Source organism: Yarrowia lipolytica, chromosome 1E, assembly GCF_001761485.1.
Source record: "Yarrowia lipolytica chromosome 1E, complete sequence".
NCBI classification, from domain to species: Eukaryota; Fungi; Ascomycota; class Dipodascomycetes; order Dipodascales; genus Yarrowia; species Yarrowia lipolytica.
This window is the reverse complement of record NC_090774.1, coordinates 850,412-867,941: the sequence shown is the minus strand read 5'-3', so window position 1 is coordinate 867,941 and position 17,530 is coordinate 850,412. Positions and strand designations below refer to the sequence as shown.

The 17,530-nt window shown below is 49.2% G+C and overlaps 5 protein-coding genes and 1 non-coding gene across 6 annotated transcripts; 4 read left to right on the top strand and 2 right to left on the bottom strand.

Annotated features, from left to right (window-relative positions):
* Positions 1-155: 155 nt before the first annotated feature.
* Positions 156-5,876, bottom strand: YALI1_E08620g (uncharacterized protein; the record flags this gene model as incomplete). Its single annotated transcript, XM_503658.3, has 2 exons — positions 156-5,411; positions 5,670-5,876. The coding sequence occupies 2 exons, from the start codon at positions 5,874-5,876 to the stop codon at positions 156-158; spliced, it is 5,463 nt and encodes a 1,820-aa protein (XP_503658.2).
* A 3,026-nt stretch (positions 5,877-8,902) lies between these two features.
* YALI1_E08590r lies at positions 8,903-8,989 on the top strand. The gene has a single exon. It is a non-coding gene; the product is annotated as a tRNA-Gln (tRNA).
* Positions 8,990-10,411: 1,422 nt separating this feature from the next.
* YALI1_E08575g (uncharacterized protein) lies at positions 10,412-12,013 on the top strand (the record flags this gene model as incomplete). The annotated part of the gene is made up of 1 exon (XM_503657.1): positions 10,412-12,013. The coding sequence occupies one exon, from the start codon at positions 10,412-10,414 to the stop codon at positions 12,011-12,013; it is 1,602 nt and encodes a 533-aa protein (XP_503657.1).
* Positions 12,014-12,193: 180 nt separating this feature from the next.
* Positions 12,194-13,459, bottom strand: YALI1_E08545g (uncharacterized protein; the record flags this gene model as incomplete). The annotated part of the gene is made up of 1 exon (XM_503656.3): positions 12,194-13,459. One exon carries the CDS (start codon positions 13,457-13,459, stop codon positions 12,194-12,196), a length of 1,266 nt encoding a protein of 421 aa, XP_503656.2.
* A 1,428-nt stretch (positions 13,460-14,887) lies between these two features.
* On the top strand, positions 14,888-15,766 carry YALI1_E08530g (uncharacterized protein; the record flags this gene model as incomplete). Its single annotated transcript, XM_503655.3, has 1 exon — positions 14,888-15,766. The coding sequence occupies one exon, from the start codon at positions 14,888-14,890 to the stop codon at positions 15,764-15,766; it is 879 nt and encodes a 292-aa protein (XP_503655.1).
* A 796-nt stretch (positions 15,767-16,562) lies between these two features.
* Positions 16,563-17,083, top strand: YALI1_E08512g (uncharacterized protein; the record flags this gene model as incomplete). Its single annotated transcript, XM_068282919.1, has 2 exons — positions 16,563-16,693; positions 16,750-17,083. 2 exons carry the CDS (start codon positions 16,563-16,565, stop codon positions 17,081-17,083), a joined length of 465 nt encoding a protein of 154 aa, XP_068139020.1.
* Positions 17,084-17,530: the final 447 nt, after the last annotated feature.

Here is a 17,530-nt window from a genome sequence, read left to right as displayed (position 1 = left end):
ACGAGAAGCAGCCACTTACCGATATCCACTTCGTACAGTACTTTACTTGTACTGTAAAGTATCAACAGTACCGATACACCTTTCTAAATCTATACCATACTAACAACTACAGTCTATGTCACAAAATCAAATACATATAATGCATTAAGTAATAATTAAACAATGGGCTCGATGACAGCCACACAATCTCCAGTATCCACCATATCTCCATTGGTGTTGTACAACTTGACAACCTTTCCAGCAACAGGGGCGTTGACGACCATCTCGGTCTTCATGGCCTCCACCACAACGATACCCTGGCCCTTGTCAACAGTATCTCCGACGGCAACCAGGCCCTTCCAGAAACGGCCAGTGACCTCGGAGAAGACCTGGACGGCAGAGGCCGACAGAGGAGTCTCCTCCTTGGTGGCTCCAGTCTTTCCAGAGGCCAGATCCTCGTTGGCGACCTTGATCAGGTTGGCGAAGTCGTCCAGACCCTCTGCCTGAGAAGCAATGTGAGCCTCAATGGACTTAGAGTTGTCCTTGAGCCAGGCAGAATACTTGCCATAATCAAAGACGGACTGCTCCATCTCCACAGCATATCGACCGTTCTCCACCTCGGTGGTAATGTGGTTGAGCTCCTCCTCGTCGACGGGGTAGTACTCAATCTGGTCGAAGGGTGACAGCAGCCAAGGTCGGTCCTGGCCGAGAGACAGCTTGTCCCAGATGGGGATAGTTCGACCAACCAACTGGTAGCCTCCAGGAGACTCCATGGTGTAGATACACATGTACATTCCTCCAATTCCGACAGTGCCGTTGGGAGTGTAGGTTCGAGAGGGATTGTACTTTGTTCCAAGCAGTCTGTGTCGGGGATCAAGAGGTACCGCGCAAGGAGCACCAAGGAACACGTCTCCAAGACCCAGAACCAGGAATCGGGCAGTGTAGACAATGTCTCGGACCTGAGATCGGTCGGAGAACTTGTTGACGTCTCGAATGAAGTCGACGTTGTTGGGAAGCCAGGGAGCCTTTGACCGAATGGTCTCCTGGTACCGTTTGACAGCGTCCAGGGTCTTGGAGTCCTCAAAGCACATCGGCAGTCGAATAATTCGAGAGGGAACCTGCCAGGTCTCGACAAACTGAAGTCGCTTCTCAAAGTCGACCAAAGCCTGCATGAGAGTGGATCGAGAGGCAGAAGGATGGAACTCGATCAGCACAGAACGAACACCTCGAGACATTTCGACAATGCCCTTGATAGACTGCTGAGCTTCCTCAATGAGCCGATGGATTCGATAGGACAGGTTAATGTCCATGTTGTTGTCACCGTACTCGACCAGAATGTATCGGTCTCCAGCCTGTCGGTAGACGACTCGAGGAGTGGAGGTAGAGGCAGGGACGGTGTAGATGATGGGGTTCTCGTAATCCTCCAGAGCGAGAAGAGCATCAACAGACTCGTACGGGGAACCGCACAGGTTGGTAATGGTTCTGTCCTGGGCCTTCTTGAGCTGTCGAGCAGAGTCAATAGTCATGGGCACAAACTGCACAGTGTCTCCGGGCTTGACCTGGCCAATCTTCCACAGCTCGGCCTCTACAACAACAGCAGCACAGACAAAGCCACCGAGAGAAGGACCATCGCAGGTCAGAATGACAGGCTCATCACCGGTGAAATTGATGGCACCCAGAGAGTAGACATAGTCGTGCTGGTTGGAAGGATGCAGACCAGCCTCTCCTCCATCCTTTCGAGCCCACTCGGGCTTGGGGCCAATCAGACGAACACCAAATCGGTTGGAGTTGTAATGGATCTTCCACTTGGCATCGAAGAAGGTATCCATCCAGCCGTGAGCAAAAAAGTCTGGCGAGCCGTGAGGGCCGCAAGTGACTCCAACAGTCCAGGCGTTGCCATACTTGGGGATCATGTCATCAGAGGCAGGAGCAGGCTCGGAGATGGGAGCAGGAATGGAGCAGGAGGGAAGCTCGGGCTCGCCCATGAAAATGACATCGCCAAACTTGAGAGTTCGACCGTTGAAGCCTCCAAGGTTACCGAGAGCGAAGGTGGATCGAGAACCAAGGTACTCTGGAATAGACAGACCGTTTCGAATCGCAATGTACAATCTGCAGCCAGAAGTGAGACGGCCAGTTGCGAGAGTCTGGCCAGCCTTGACAGTCACAGGCTTCCAGAACTCGATGGGCTCACCATTAAGAGTGGCCTCAGCAGATCCACCGGTGATGGCAATCACAGTGTCGCTGTGGAACATAATTGAGGGGCCCACAAGTGTAGCTTCGATAGCAGGAGCCTTGGGGTGGTTGCCCACAATCTGGTTGGCCACCCGGAAGGCGTAGGCATCCATGGGTCCAGAAGGAGGAACACCAATATGCCACAGCTTGGTTCGACCGGGGTAATCCTGAATAGTGGTGTAGGAGCCGGGGGAAGTGATCTCAATGGCATTGGGAGTATAGTTGTAAGAGTCCAGTACTCGGGTGGATACCTTGGCCTCGGCAAACATCTGAGATCCGACAATGGACTTAAGGTAGTCCAGGTTGGTGGTCACGCCGGCAACCACTGTCTCGTCCAGAGCTCTCTGGAGCTTTCGCAGGGCGTCAGCTCGGTCAGAGCCGTGAACAATAATCTTGGCAAGAGTGGGATCGTACTCTGCTGAGATCTTGGTTCCACGGCTGACCCAGGTGTCGACTCGAGCATCACTAGGGAACTGCACGTCGGTGAGCTGACCGGGAGAAGGCACAAAGTCCTTGACGGGGTTCTCGGCGTACAGACGGGCCTCGATAGAAGCACCCTGGGGGGTCTTGGCACGCTGGGCCTCGAAGTCTGGAGCCTTGCCAGCTCCAATGAGAATCATCCACTCGACAAGATCCAGTCCAGTGACGGACTCAGTGATGGGATGCTCGACCTGCAGACGAGCGTTAACCTCAAGGAAGTAGAACTCGTTTCGCTTCTCATCGAAAATGAACTCCACAGTGCCGGCACCTCGATAGTTGAGGTTCTTTGCCAGCATTTCGGACGCCTTCATCATTCGAGTTCGAGTCTCAGCAGGGAAGTTGGGGGCAGGAGTCTCTTCGACGACCTTCTGGTTTCGTCGCTGAAGAGAACAGTCTCGCTCGCCAATAGCGAGAGCGTTGCCCTTGCCGTCACCAAGAATCTGAACCTCCACGTGTCGAGCATTCTCGACAAATCGCTCCATGAAGACACCATCGTCTCCAAAGAAAGACTTACCTTGGTGCTTGACGGTCTCAAAAGCCCGCTTGAGATCCTCGGGTTTGTCGACCTTCTGAAGACCAATACCACCTCCGCCAGCGGTACTCTTGATCATCAGGGGGTACTCGAGCTTCTCGGCAGCCTCGGAGGCCTCGGAAACAGTCTCGATCAGGCCTGTACCGGGCACAAGAGGCACGTCAGAAGCAAGAGCAATCTCTCGTGCAGAGTGCTTGAGACCGAGCTTTCGAATGGAGTCACCAGTGGGGCCAATGAATACGATACCAGCCTCGGCACAGGCGTCGGAGAAGTCAGCATTCTCAGACAGGAAACCGTAGCCAGGAAGAATGGCTTGGGCTCCAGTCTTCTTGCAAGCAGCGATAATCTTGGGGATGGACAAGTAAGTCTCGGCGGCAGTGGTACCTTCCAGAGACACAGAGTCATCAGCATCAAGAACATGTTGAGCGAACCGATCAGGCTCGGAGAAGACAGCCACAGCTCGAATATCCATCTTTCGAAGAGTTTTGATGAGTCGAACGGCAATCTCACCTCGGTTGGCGACCAGAACAGTCTCGAAAGGCTTGGACTCCAGGTTCTGGGTAGTCTCAGCCTTGTACGCTCTCCAGCCGCCAAACTTGGTGATGTCCTCAGCGTCGTCGTATCCCAGCTGCTCGCAAATGAAACCCTTGACCCATTTTCCGTCGGCAAGCTCAATGGTTCCGATACCAAGAGGATGAGGGACCATTGATACGAACTCTCCAAAGTTTCTGTAAGGCACGTCCCAGATTTCAACCTCAATAGCCTCGCCTCGGAGAGTAGTGTCAGAGGGAAGAACCCGTCGGAGACCAGGCTTTGTAGGCACGGTATTCGCCAGAGCGTAGAGTCGGTAGTAGTCGGCAGTTTTGGTTCGTCGGGCAAGAGTAGCCTCGACCTTTTGAAGCTGCCAGTTGAGAGGCATGCCGGTGAGATGGGCTCCTACAACAGCCAGAGGGATGGTTCGAGGCATGTTGTCGACGATAGAAGAGGCAAGAAGATCTCCCTTCTTGGCGGTGAACTTGTCCTTTGGCAGAGCACCCAGAGGTCGAGAAGCAGGCAGGAACTTCTGAGCCATGTCCAGCAGAGCGTAGTCGTTGAACTTTTGAGAGATGAGAGTGATTCCAAAGGGGAAACTGTCTTTTCGGAATCCGACAGGGATAGCTAGAGCAGAGAGATCAGCGAGGTTGACAAAGTTGGTGTAGGTACCCTGGTGGGCATTGACAGTGACAGGCTCCTTAGCCACAGACTCCATGGTGGGGAATAGAGGACATGTGGGCACGATCAGACCGTCAATGGAAGAGAAGATCTCCTCAATCTTTCGCACAATGGCTCGTCGTTTGTACTCGTAGGCAAAGGCGTCTGCAGCAGTGAAGTTCTCAGCCTGCTTGACAATGCCATACACAGTTTCGTCCATGTCTTCCTTTCGGTTCTGCACAAAGTCCTTGATGGCAGCGTATCGCTCAGCCACCCAGGGACCTTCGTAGAGGCACTTGGCGAGGTCGAACAGAGGAGTGAAGTCAATCTTGACGACCTTTACGCCCTGTTGTCGCAAACGCTCAACGGCGTCGTCGAAGAGAGCAGGGTTGAGCTCATCTCCAAACCACAGAGGGGTTTCGGGGACGGCAAATACTGGAGTGGGGCCAAACGACTTGAGAGGTCGCTGGGGGAAACGTCGCGAGTAGCAATCGTCCTTGTCAAAGTGGGCGGCAATGTTGAACACCAGCTGAGCGTCAGACAGGACCAGCGAGAAAATGGAGACGCAATCAAGCGACTTGCAGGCGGGTACCACACCCTTGGCTGAAAATGCGCCAACGGTTGGCTTTAGGCCTACCAGGTTGTTGAGAGAGGCGGGAACCCGACCTGAGCCTGCAGTATCTGTTCCAAGAGAAAAGGGAACCAGGCCTCGGGCGACTACGGAAGCAGAGCCAGCAGACGAACCTCCAGATACGTGCTTGTCGGAGAAGGTGTTGGGAGTCTTTCCGTAAGGAGATCGGGTTCCGACCAGACCAGTAGCGAACTGATCGAGGTTGGTTTTGCCGACAACGATACCTCCAGCCTCTTTGATCAGACGGACCATGGTAGCGTCTTCCTTGGGGATGTAGAGATAGGCGGGGCATGCAGCGGTTGTGGGAAAGTCGATGACATCAATGTTGTCCTTTACAGCGAAAGGAACTCCGTAAAGGGGAAGGGACTGGGTTAGTTCAAGAACGTAAACTGAGTGGCGTGTTGGAAAGGGAATGGCTATTGGTACTCGCATGGTTTCTTCCAACCAACTCAATGATCCTGATCTGATCTGAACTGATCTGAACTGATCTGAATTCCAATTGATGGATCAGATCACTCAAGCAGATCATGATTTGATTATCGAGTCTTGCAACGAATCATCCTGTTGATTGTATTCTGAGCCTCACTTTGCTGACACACTTTGCACGTTATCTTCTTTACTCACCTCTGGGTTCTTCTTCATCAACTGAAGCTCCTTCCATTGCTTGTTGATATGCTCTGTTGAGGCGACAGTGATCCAAGCCGGATCACCATGCTTGTAGTCCTTGAAGGTGGCCACGAGGTCCAACAGTCGATGTCGGGCCTCCTCGTAAGACGAGTTGGTCTGTGCCTCCTTCCATTCGGCAATAGTCCAGCCGATTGATTTGCACATTGTGATATTGATTAGGTGTAGTTTGTATGACTTTAGTTGTCCTCTTGGTGCGGCCACGCGTCTCTATATACTCGTATCATCGCAACTCTAATGGATGATAGCTGAGTTGGCCGGTCAGGAGCCCGTGGCGCCCGTAGGCCGGGTGTCACGTATTAGACTCTGCGATAAGCCGTGATTGCAGGTATGGAGCGCCTTTGTGTGTGAAAAATTAATGAAACCGTATTTAGGGTTAAGCCAATGGGAGCTCCTGGTCCTAGTCTTATCTCTGGGTAACAAGGGCCATCTCTGTCTGTATACACTGGTCAAGGAGACCAAAGTCGGCTTTTCCGGTGGTGACGAAATGAAGAGATAGGTGGATGCGAGGTGTGGAGAGATGGACATTGAGGGTAGAGAATGGAGTCCATAGAATGACAGTACACGGAAGCGATCTGTGCTACTTCGTACTGCGAGCTGAAGCTGCAACTATAGCTGAATACAGCTCATTTTGTTTCCTCCGATCAGATCACATCCATGCATTCTAGTTTTTTTTGAACTGGGTGCTAATGCGGGAGTTAATGTGGTACAGTAAGTGCGGTGAGTGGGTGGGTATTTACAAGTGTATCCAGGGATTGGTGGGAAATACTAGGTCCACTGATCAACAATCCAATCATGGCCTCCAGATCCTTCTATTTCGTGCCGGTTCCATCCTCATTCCACACACTGATACTGGTTCAGTCGTATCTCCACCTGCGCCTCAACCTTGTATCGTAGGACAGTGAGCTTCGGACCGCACAATCTCACTCCAAAGACGCAGCAGGAAGAAGATGAGATAGAGGAGGGGAAAGGAAGACAAGAGAGCTGATTGTAAGAAGATAGACGCAGTTTGCCAGGGCGTCTTTGGCTGATAACCCGACAACAGTAGCCATTTCGTACTACACCACTTCAACAGTCACATTCGCTACTCCTGCAAACACCTGTAGGGTCTTTTTTTTAATCCGTCGGAGCCCAACGGGCCGTTGCAACTTCTGTTGCAGAACATGTAGACTAATTACACCAAACATATACATGGTGGGTCACAGGGTGCATTTCAAATGTGCATTTTTGTAGCAATAATTGAGAAGCGATGCATATGTGGTTTCTGCTGGGCCCGTTTATCTTGTTGCTCACACTTCCGTTGTCGCTCCTCATTCGTCATCCCCTCATCTACCACCATCTCATACCCCGAAGTCGGAACTCTGATCAGATCAGGGTTCGTACCAATCACAGACGGGGGAGAACGGAAGGCGCAACAATCAGCATGCGCAAGAGTGTGGCAAACTAGTGGCACGATGCATGATTCTGCATCGTCCTGTACGGTAAACTTCCATTTCCACAGCGGCCCAGCGGCCCACTCAGCTTTTCCAAAGCATTAGCTGCTGAGTCCGCGTGCCAGTCCAACGGGCCGTATGTTCGGACAATTGGTGCAGCAGCAAAATGTGCACTGCGCGATCGGATTTGGTGCAAGTTGCTGCAATATTTCAGTACAGTACTGTAGGTAGAACAAGTCAATCTTTTTGTGGTAGAAACCATCAAGTGGACTGGGTTGTTGGGTCCCTCAGCAGTTGAGATGTCTCTGAGTTCTCATCTCGCGATCTGATTACCGGGAACCTTATATTGGCTCTATGTATATTGACTGAAAGTCTAGATGTGTGTACTTGTAGCAGTATGGTCTCAGAACAGTTTATTGTTGTCAAACGAGAACACCTGGGTATATAGGTTTTGTTGGGTCATATACTGTCATGCCTACCGAACCCCACTCTCATATTTCACCAATGAACCCACCCCTAGGTAGGTTTCGGAGAAGGCCGATGGCCACCTGAAACGAGACTCAAGGCCGGGACACTGAGGGTTGGAATTCAATCTGATGAATAATAGCTTCTTTGTGTTTTGTCGCTTTATCAAGCTTTTCTTTGTCCCTTGCGACCGTTTTAGTCCTCCATCTTGCACACTGGGAATTGGCAGAGTATACTCATACAACTACAAGTACGCCAGGACAGGTTGGAAGGAGTCACAAGTGAACAAGTTCGCGAAAATTTTGAACCCGACTCTGAAAAGGACCCAATTGGTGCAAGCACAAGGGTACTTGTTTAAATACAAGTATGATACACTCCCCCCCTCCCTTTAAATCTCTTACTTGTACTTGTATGTACATACTTCACGTTGTCTCGGGTGTATCAAGACACTGAAGCGACCCCGCCAGATACAACAATCAGCTTCTCTAGATCAGAACAGACTTCTACAGCGCCCTTAAAGCCTGAAATAAAAAGTTCACATACCTGTACACACGCCTCCTTTTCATTGAACGATTCTCAAATCGGATATCGCCGAAATGCCGCGTGACAGGCACAAGGCTACTTGTAGAAGACCACCACCATAGAAACAAAATCTGAAATAACGAGCGAGACTTGCACGAATCTCAAGTCTCCTCGGATTAACATCTAACGTCTTTTTACTTGTTCGTTTTACCCTCGATCTTCAAAACACGAGGTGGAAACCGTACCAGCACCAGTACTCCCCTGAAGACTATGTATATAAGGGAAGTGACAAGGAACACTTGGATTTATTATATCATAAAGATGGGATAAAAGTATTTGGCCAAGTTAACGTGTCTCTACTCTTTCAAGCCTAACTACAGTATGTACTCATGGGATACCAACATAACATAAATGAAACTGACACAAGCCACTCAGAAGAACAGGGATGCTCAACAGTTAATTCAGACGTTCGATGGACCAATAAATATTGATTATATAAGCCTGCATTATGCATAGTGCTGTAGCGGAACTGTTTCATCAATCACAATAACTCTTGAATAACTCAGCGACACATAAAACTTGCATACGTGTTTAATCAAGTACTTCGTGCTACTCCCAACACCTAGATATACATTTATAAAGGCACCCCAAAGGCTTCCGTGGCAAAAACATGCATTTTTTTTATTCTAATGCAGTGGATTACTAAGCAGATGTAACAGAGTGGAGACCACGTTTTTCAAAAACTCAAATCCAGGTTGTATAGTGTAGCGGTTATCACCTTGGATTCTGAAGCACCTACTTCGATTTCCAGTAACCCCGGTTCGATTCCGGGTACGACCTTTTTTACTGCGTTTGTCTTGTGGTATCTTTTTTGTGATGTATGTCTTCTGCCTGGGTTCGGGAGTCTGGGTTTAAGGCGTTTTGACAAGGACTTGTCTAGCCGCCAACAAGGGAGCTACTGTATGTACTACTGTACATGTAAAATCGATGGTGGGCCTGGTGTGTTGGTTAGACTGGAGTGTTGAAGAAGAGATGACGTTGTATGTCGTATCTCGACTTGCTGTCGGAACCGTAACTCCTACAGTTTAGTACTACTAGGTATCACCTTATGCGTGCTAATTCCTCCATCTGTTCTTAGATGGCCGGTCACAGACCTCAACTATGATAGACATTTGTTTTATTTGGATCATTAACGTCTATTATGCGAGAGTTCATATACTGTAGATAAGACGCTGACGTTTAAAGTGTATGCGAATAGATACAACATTGTATCTCAGTTTTTTTGGATCGGTGTTTCAGGAACGCACTTGTAATGGTGAGATCTTGCCCTGCACGTCACACTTGAGACACTCTTCTTCTCACAGCGTCATTCTTGCACACTCGTAACTGATGTGCCCCTGGTACGAATACACACAACTGCTGACAAATTCTTCCTTCAAGTGACAGTGTCTTGGTGTCTCTCGATCAGAGCTGAAATAAGCTTGCAGGGCTGGGAGTAAGCACACCTGACCTCATCTCGAGTTGGTCGCATACGAACAGCCAACGAAGACGTCATTTGAAGCAGATAGCAAGGTGTAAAAGACGTAATAAAGTGACGTCCAATAGAAGCAGTCACATTTATATACTCTACAATAAAAAAATCGGTGTTCTTAGACCACCTCAAATCCCAAACTCACCTCGCAAAAACCACCGGGCTTATCAAAGTTGAACTATGCTTAGCATTGTGTTTGGATCACGCCTTCGACACAGCAACAAAGGCACGTTATTGGCTCACGCGCACTCTATCAAGGGGCCCGGCGTCAAAAAATGCCGTTTCCATATTACCCCACGAAGTCTACTGCGTCTGAGTTCGCCTGATATGATAACAGTCTGAAAGTCAGTCGCCAAGCCTTGGCAAACAAGATATGAAAAAAAGTATGCACCATAGATCGACTTTATGACAAGTGGGAAAAAGACGATATTGTCAACATAACTAACAGGGCCTACCACCACATATACAAACAAGGAAACAACAAATCATCACAATGGTATTGTACTTCACGAAACACGTCACACGCATACCCCACATTCCCCTCGGGTCACATACAGTTGCTAACCAGGGTGTGTAGGTTCTGGAGATACAAAGAACAAACGCTATCATACCCGACCAGTAGCCGATATCGACCGAAGTTAAACAGTCCCGGGCAATTGGAAACGCCCCCGGATCGGTTTATATATGCCCTGGGGCGTCCGCCGGTCTCATAGACTCCTAGCATCATTCTAATGGACGACAAAATCGAAGAAGGATATGGACAAAACCCTCCCAGTGGAGACGCCAACGTGCTGGCCACGATGGGTTACAAGCCCGAGCTCAAACGAAACTACTCTATGATCCAAGTTTTTGGCATCGCTTTCAGTATCATGGGTTTGTTTCCCTCCATTTCCTCGGCTCTGGTCTATTCCATGCCCTCAGGACCAGCAGGGATGGTGTGGGGCTGGTTTGTGGCTTCTTTTTGCATCATGATGGTCGGGCTGTCTATGGCCGAACTTGGCTCCTCATTGCCCACATCTGGAGGACTCTACTGGTGGACCTACCACTTTGCTACCCCAAAGCTCAAGCGTCCCTTGTGTTTTCTGGTCGGTTACTCCAACACTCTCGGTCTGACAGCTGGTATTGTCAGTATCGACTACGGATTCGCCCAGCTGGTACTAGCTGTGGCAGGAGTAGCTACGGATGGAGAATACGTCGCAACAAAGTACACGGTTTACGGCGTGTTTGCTGCCTGCATCATTTCTCACGCTATCGTTGCGTCTCTTGCGTCTGATGGAATGTCCAAACTCCAGACTGGCTGCATTGTTCTTAACATTGCCATCATTATCATTGCCATCATTGCTCTGCCTATTGGTGCACGACACAACCTACATGACGGAGCCTACATTTTCGGCAAGCTCGAAAACCTCACCACCTGGCCTACTGGATGGACTTTCTTCCTGGGCTGGCTAGCCCCGATCTGGACTATTGGTTCGTTCGACTCGTGTGTCCACATGGCCGAGGAGGCCTCCAACGCAACCAAAGCCGTGCCCTTCGGTATCATCTCTTCGATTGGAATGTGCTGGGTTCTCGGATTCGTCATCAACATCGTTCTGGCTTGCGTGATGGCTCCCGACACTGAACGAATCCTCTCTACCCCCTTCCAGCAGCCGATGGCACAGCTAATTTACGACTGTCTCGGAAAGAAGTGGACCCTCGCTCTCATGGTCATCATCTTCGTGCTCCAGTGGACCATGGGGCTGTCTATCGTTGTGGCAGCCTCGCGACAGTCGTGGGCCTTTGCTCGAGACGGAGCCCTTCCTTTCTCCAACTTCTTCAAGGTCGTCAACCACAAGGTCTCAATCCCCGTGCGAGCCGTCTGGGGCAACTGCACACTCGGGCTGGTCATTGGATGTCTCTGTATGATCGACGCAGCCGCTGCTGCTGCCCTCTTCTCTCTGGCTGCTGCTTCTAACGACCTGGCATGGATGACTCCTATCGCCTGCAGACTCATCTGGGGTTACAAGAACTTCGTGCCTGGACCCTTCTACCTTGGTCGTGTGATCTCCAAGTGTGTTTCGACTTTTGCTGTGCTTTACCTGTGTTTTGCCATCTGTCTGCTGATGTTCCCTCTGGAGGGACCCAACCCCAACAAGGACAACATGAACTACACCTGTGTCATTAACGTGGCCGTGTGGGCTGGCTCGCTCATCTACTACTTTGGATGGGCCCACAAGTGGTTTGAAGGACCTCAGAGCAACTTGGAGCTCGAGGGTATGGAGGTTGAGGGAGTTCCTCAGCTAACAAAGATGAACCAGACGGACCCCGCTCAGAGCGACAAGTCCGTCGAGTAGATTATTTATGTATATTTATTATTGATCGAATCATTATATTGGTATTATAGAGTGACCGCCACACGCAGGAGATACTACATTGTAGCTGCTAGAGATAGTAGAGCCCACCAGGCAGATACTCCGCTGATTACACGTGTCATGATCATACATCTATTCATACATGCTATAAGTCACCTGTGCCTAAGCCTCCAGCCAAACACCCTCACCTCGGTCGTGAATCCATCCACCCAACTGCTTGACGTTGGCGTCCCACTGGTCGAGTCTCTGCTTCATGTCGGCAATCTGCTGCTTGTTGAGCACTCGGGGCTGCAGCCATGTGATAGTGATGGTCTGAGCAACCTGGTCAATGTGGCCCTTGATGAGCTCCAACGACAGCGCCTTCATGACCAGATGCTCAATCTCGTCTGCGGGCAGCTGAGTCTCCTTTGCCACTGCGGCAAAGGTCAGAGTTCGGTCGTTGGTGGGTCGCTTAAAGGCAGCCTCTGTCAGTGCTGTCAGACAGATCTTTTGTCGCAGCAGAGGCATGGCGGCCTCGAGAGGAGGCAGCTTGGAAACATGCTGCGATGTGAGCTTCTCAAACTCGGAGATGTCGCCCTGGTTCAGTGCGAACAGCAGGTCTCGCAACCAAGCGTACTCTGTGTTCTTCAGACTGTCCAGTACGGGATGCAGCAACAGCTCTCCAAAGTTGTGAATCTTCTCTCCCAACAGGGCTGCCACAGACAGTTCATGGGCTCGCTTCTGGACGGCCTCCACCGACAAAGTAGACAGATCGATGCACGCCAGGTACAATAGAGCGTTACGGTAGTAGGTGTTGAAGTCGCCCTTGGAAAGATAGTAGTCGGCGTTGACGCCGTAGTAGGCGGCGGTAATGATGGGATCGACAGAGTTCAGAGAGTCGATGGTGCCGGTGACGGAGTTGAGCACCTCTCGAGCGCCATCCATGTCCTTGAGACGCAGCTTGACTCGTGCAATCTCAATCTGGGCGTACACGTACGCATCCTGGGTGTCGGGCTTGTGGCTGACCTTATCTGCGAGGCTGGTGAGGAAGCCCAAGGTCTCCTCGTCGTTATTGCACTGGGCAGCTGCCAGCACTCCGAAAATGACCAGTTTCAGCTGGTTCAAGTTGCGCTCAAAAACCTGGATGAATTGCGTGAAGATTCGCAGTCGCAGAGGCTTGGATCGGGGGTCTGCGTACAGCTCGGCCAGCGCATCTGTCAGCTGGTGCCACAGCTTTCGCTCCCACAGATCTTCCAACGAGTAGAAAGTTGCGGCCAGCTCGGGATCGGCCTCCATTCGGAGAGTAGCCAGGATAGTGGGCACGTCGTTGTCTATTTCCATTGTCGCAATTGTGATGTCGTGTGATTGATTGTGCAGTGTGGGTGGCAATGGTGATGTTGGTGGGTAAGGTTGGCAAGGATTAAGGTTTAGTAGTAGATAGGTGGCCATTAGAGGAGCCTGATTATTGTGGCAATTATGACTAGTAATTGTAAAAAAAAGTATGTGGATTATAAAAGAGGGTGTTGTAATGCCATAAAATCTTTTCAAAACTTCGGACTGATATCAAATCATGGTGTTGGAGAGGAAATAATTCCTAAAGTAATGGCCGATGACTCGTTGACCTTAAGTTAATTAATTACTTAACCGAATGTTATAACATCTTAGGTTCAATTCCCGCAAACATCACATTTAAAGGAGGGTGCCGTTTTGTGATCTAGATCACTGTAATTACAAGTACAAGTAAATAGTACTTGTGTACAGCTATTGTAAAAAATATAGAAGAGTTCCATAACTCCTTCACTACTAGACTGCTGTACTCATTCGGTATCAGTTATCCTCAAGCAATATCATTTACTTACCAACATCCCCTCATGAGAAGAAGTACATTATTTAGGGTACTAGCAGAAAGCCCCTGATCACCTGATTCTACTCGAGCTGTCCTTGTCTTGTAGCTCTTCTGATACCTCTTCTTCTCATCCCTGGAATAATCTGCGGCTTGTTCTGATACAATCAAACGCAGGCCAGTCCTCGAAACGGTTTTATGCTTCTATTGAGTTCAGCCCATTTCTGGAGTTCTTGTCATCCTAAGCTTGCACTATAGCCATAACTTGAACTGTAGTACGCGGACACTTCCATGCATCTCTATCGTGTATCACGTGAGACGATCCGACCGTATTTCCACGCTGTTAAAAGCTCGCCAGATGGGTTCCAAAATCATCCAGAGGCGTTTCTCCCGAAAGTTTTACTCGTTTATTTTTTCACTGATTGTCTAAAACTTTTAAAACTCTCATTATTCAAATGAAATGTATCAGATGTAAAGCCCAGACGTCGTTAGGTTGACATCATTGTACATGTGAGTTTGTCAAAGGTCTGAAGAGTGGCAAATAGGGGCCAAAAACAGAGTAAGGGGGCAATCATAGATACTTGTGGGTGAAGCGAAACAGATTACAGGCACTTCTGCTACTAGAACTGCCCCAAACAACACAAATTAGTCATCGTTGCACCCGACTGCTTTCAAACTCGAACATGTTTTTCATTATACATTTATTTATAGTTTTGACAATGCATGGAGTACTTGATTGTACTTGTGCATGTACACGTCAACTGTGAATAATACTGTACTAGAGGGGTCACGGTAGTGGGGGGTTATGGGATTCGTATAACAATTCTAAAATATGAATTTAATTCCAAATCTCGACTTATATTGATTCCATTTTTCACGCCACCAAAACCTCCCTTCCCCACCCCTTTTTTCGTCACCCCTTCTCTCCCCCAACACGTGTTAAACTTCTGGCTCTTCTCTATCAACCTTAACCAGATCCCTCATATACAACTCTATAGCGTTCGGAAATCCACTCTCATGATTCAACTACCATCATGTCTTCGCTACCGACACCGCTGCCTCCCTACAAATGGACCCTGTTAACGGCAGGTAACGCCAACGTGGTTTACAAGAGCGATGAGACCGATCTGCTTCTGCGACTGCGACGAAACCGAAACGCCCCTTCCACAGCCGAGGTGGACGAGTATCTAACTGGAACAATCCGACCGGCCATTGGCCCCTTTCTGTTTCACTATACAGTTGTGAATCTGCCTCTGGGGTTCCTCGAGTCGCTTCCCGAGGCCGAGAATCTCGATCTCGGAGAGCCCCTGGGTCTGCTCATGGAGAACCTGGGGCCTAAACCAAATGAAACCAACGTGCTCAAGTCCCACGCAGTCAAAATCAACTACAGCGACAACTGGGAGTCATATACGGTCGAATTGAAGCCCAAGTGGCTGCTTCAGAGCCCAACAGCACCCAAGGACAGCATCAACTGCCGAACCTGCGCGTTACAGCTCAAGCGAGAGAAGCCTCGAATCTGCCCTCTCAAGCTTTTCAACGAAGACGAACAGACATCGCTGCAAGCTCTAGAGGACGTGTTCCCCGGCACACAAAAGCAGTTCGAGCCTCTTGCCAAGTTCTTCTCGAATTCAGAGCTGTTCGCCGAGATCAGACACATGCAGCATGGAGACGAGTTGGGTATTCTGGGTTACGCAAATTACGTCCAGGTGCCTCCTCAGTTTGTCACAGCTATGACCATGCGAGACGTGTCACTATTTGTGCACGTTCAGGGCGACTCTGTTAATGGAAAGATTGTCGATGCTGATCTCAAGTCTGTTTCTGAGAAGCGAGACTACTGGGCCTCTCTAGAGACTGACCTGATTGAAGGCGGATGGTACGAGAAGCCCGGCACGAATTGCCTCCTAAGAAATTAGAAATATGGGCTCACAAAACGCACAGCTCGTTCAATAGACGAGCAAACGAACACAGTGATGTAATGGCGTCACAACCAGATAGATTAACATATTGAGTACAGTACTGCTCATAGAGCGAGCAACGGAAGCATTGAGATTCGTAGAAAGAGGCATAGTATGTACTGTATGTTGTAATAGGAGAGTTTTTCATACACTGCTGTATATTAAGACGTTGCTGTCCACAACAGAATGTCGTGTTGTGAATCGCGTGAAGTCTTAACAATAACTGCTAACAATACTTCGTCAACTCAACTAAGGTCGAGTAAATTCGAGATGACATAACGCCGAATCAAACGCAGATTGGTAGACATCAAATCGTCACCATCGATTTATATGGTTGCGAACTATAGTCTCACTTCTTTAACCATCGTCTCCTGTCACAAAACACCCAAATATATTCCTTTCTCACGCCTCCTTATCGAACCTGGATGTGGAAATTCTTACTGCATAGAGCCCACAGCTCCCATGCACTTCACTCTCAACCACGCGACAGTCGCCATTGATTGCACTCTGAGTTATCGAGTATTCGGGTTTCATTGAAGGATTTTGGTTTCTATTCTCGGCCCCAAATATCACGGTACCTCCCCACGTGTTTATCAGTAATCATCCTCATCGGAACGCTTCTAGACGCGTTCCAAGCTACTCGTTCTTATCACCATGTCACCTCCAGATTGGACTCCGGTGAAGATGTTTCCCTAGTGTGGGAACATCCTTCACAGACCTCATTATTGCGCGTATATTTGTCGTCGGTGATGGTATGCTCTTCACCTTGACCGACTTTGGGTCTCGTCAACTGTCAGGTATGGAAGCCGTGGTCGTCGTCCACTTCTCGGACCAATGGCCTCCGAATCCACTTCTCAAAGTTGGCAATGTGGTGGTCTTGAGGGGGTTCAAAAAGATGAAGGGATGCAATAAAGGGAACTAAATGCTCTACTTCAACCGAGCGAAGTCGGGCGTCATGTTCTACAATTCCCAAACAGGTCTTCGGCAAGCATTGCCCCAGACAAAACCTGGGGGCAATTGAAGAAAAGCCGAAGAAGTGATTACCACAAATACGTCGTTAGTCTGATTGACTACTGGAAGGATGATCCTAGAGCAGTTCCTATGGCGAAAACTCCTGCCCCACTTGCTGTCAGTGCTGAGATGAGTCTCAAGGAGGCCTATGACAGATTTGTATACTACAGTATGTACATACTGTACGAGATTGGTCTCTTGAGGGTGTCAGACAGACTGAAACAACAGCTCCGACATGAAGACACCTCCTACATTCAATGCTAGTCAGATACACTCAAGAGAACAAAAAGACAACGGCAAACGTGCCAAGATCCCAGGTGTTTTCATCATTTCGACTCTGCTTCCTATTGAAAGAAGACTACTGAAGGAGAAACTCACATCTAAGCCTCTGCCTACTCCTTATATTATGACACAGGACCAATCACAGGAAGCCATTTCTTCATTACTGTAGGAAATATTGACAGTGGGGACCTGAAGAAGATGAACTGGATGTCATGAAGTGTTGGAAGTCAAATTTGACCGGACACCTAGATATCAAGCCAACAACAATTCAGAATCAGATGAATACCACTCTTTGGACGGCTTTACAGGTTTCATATACCATGAACCACGGCCTAACCGTGTGGATTTTTCCAGTACAATGCAGTTGTACTAAGAGAAATGTTCCTCGTTCGAGTGGACAGCCTATGATGACAAGAACGCCCAAAGCTC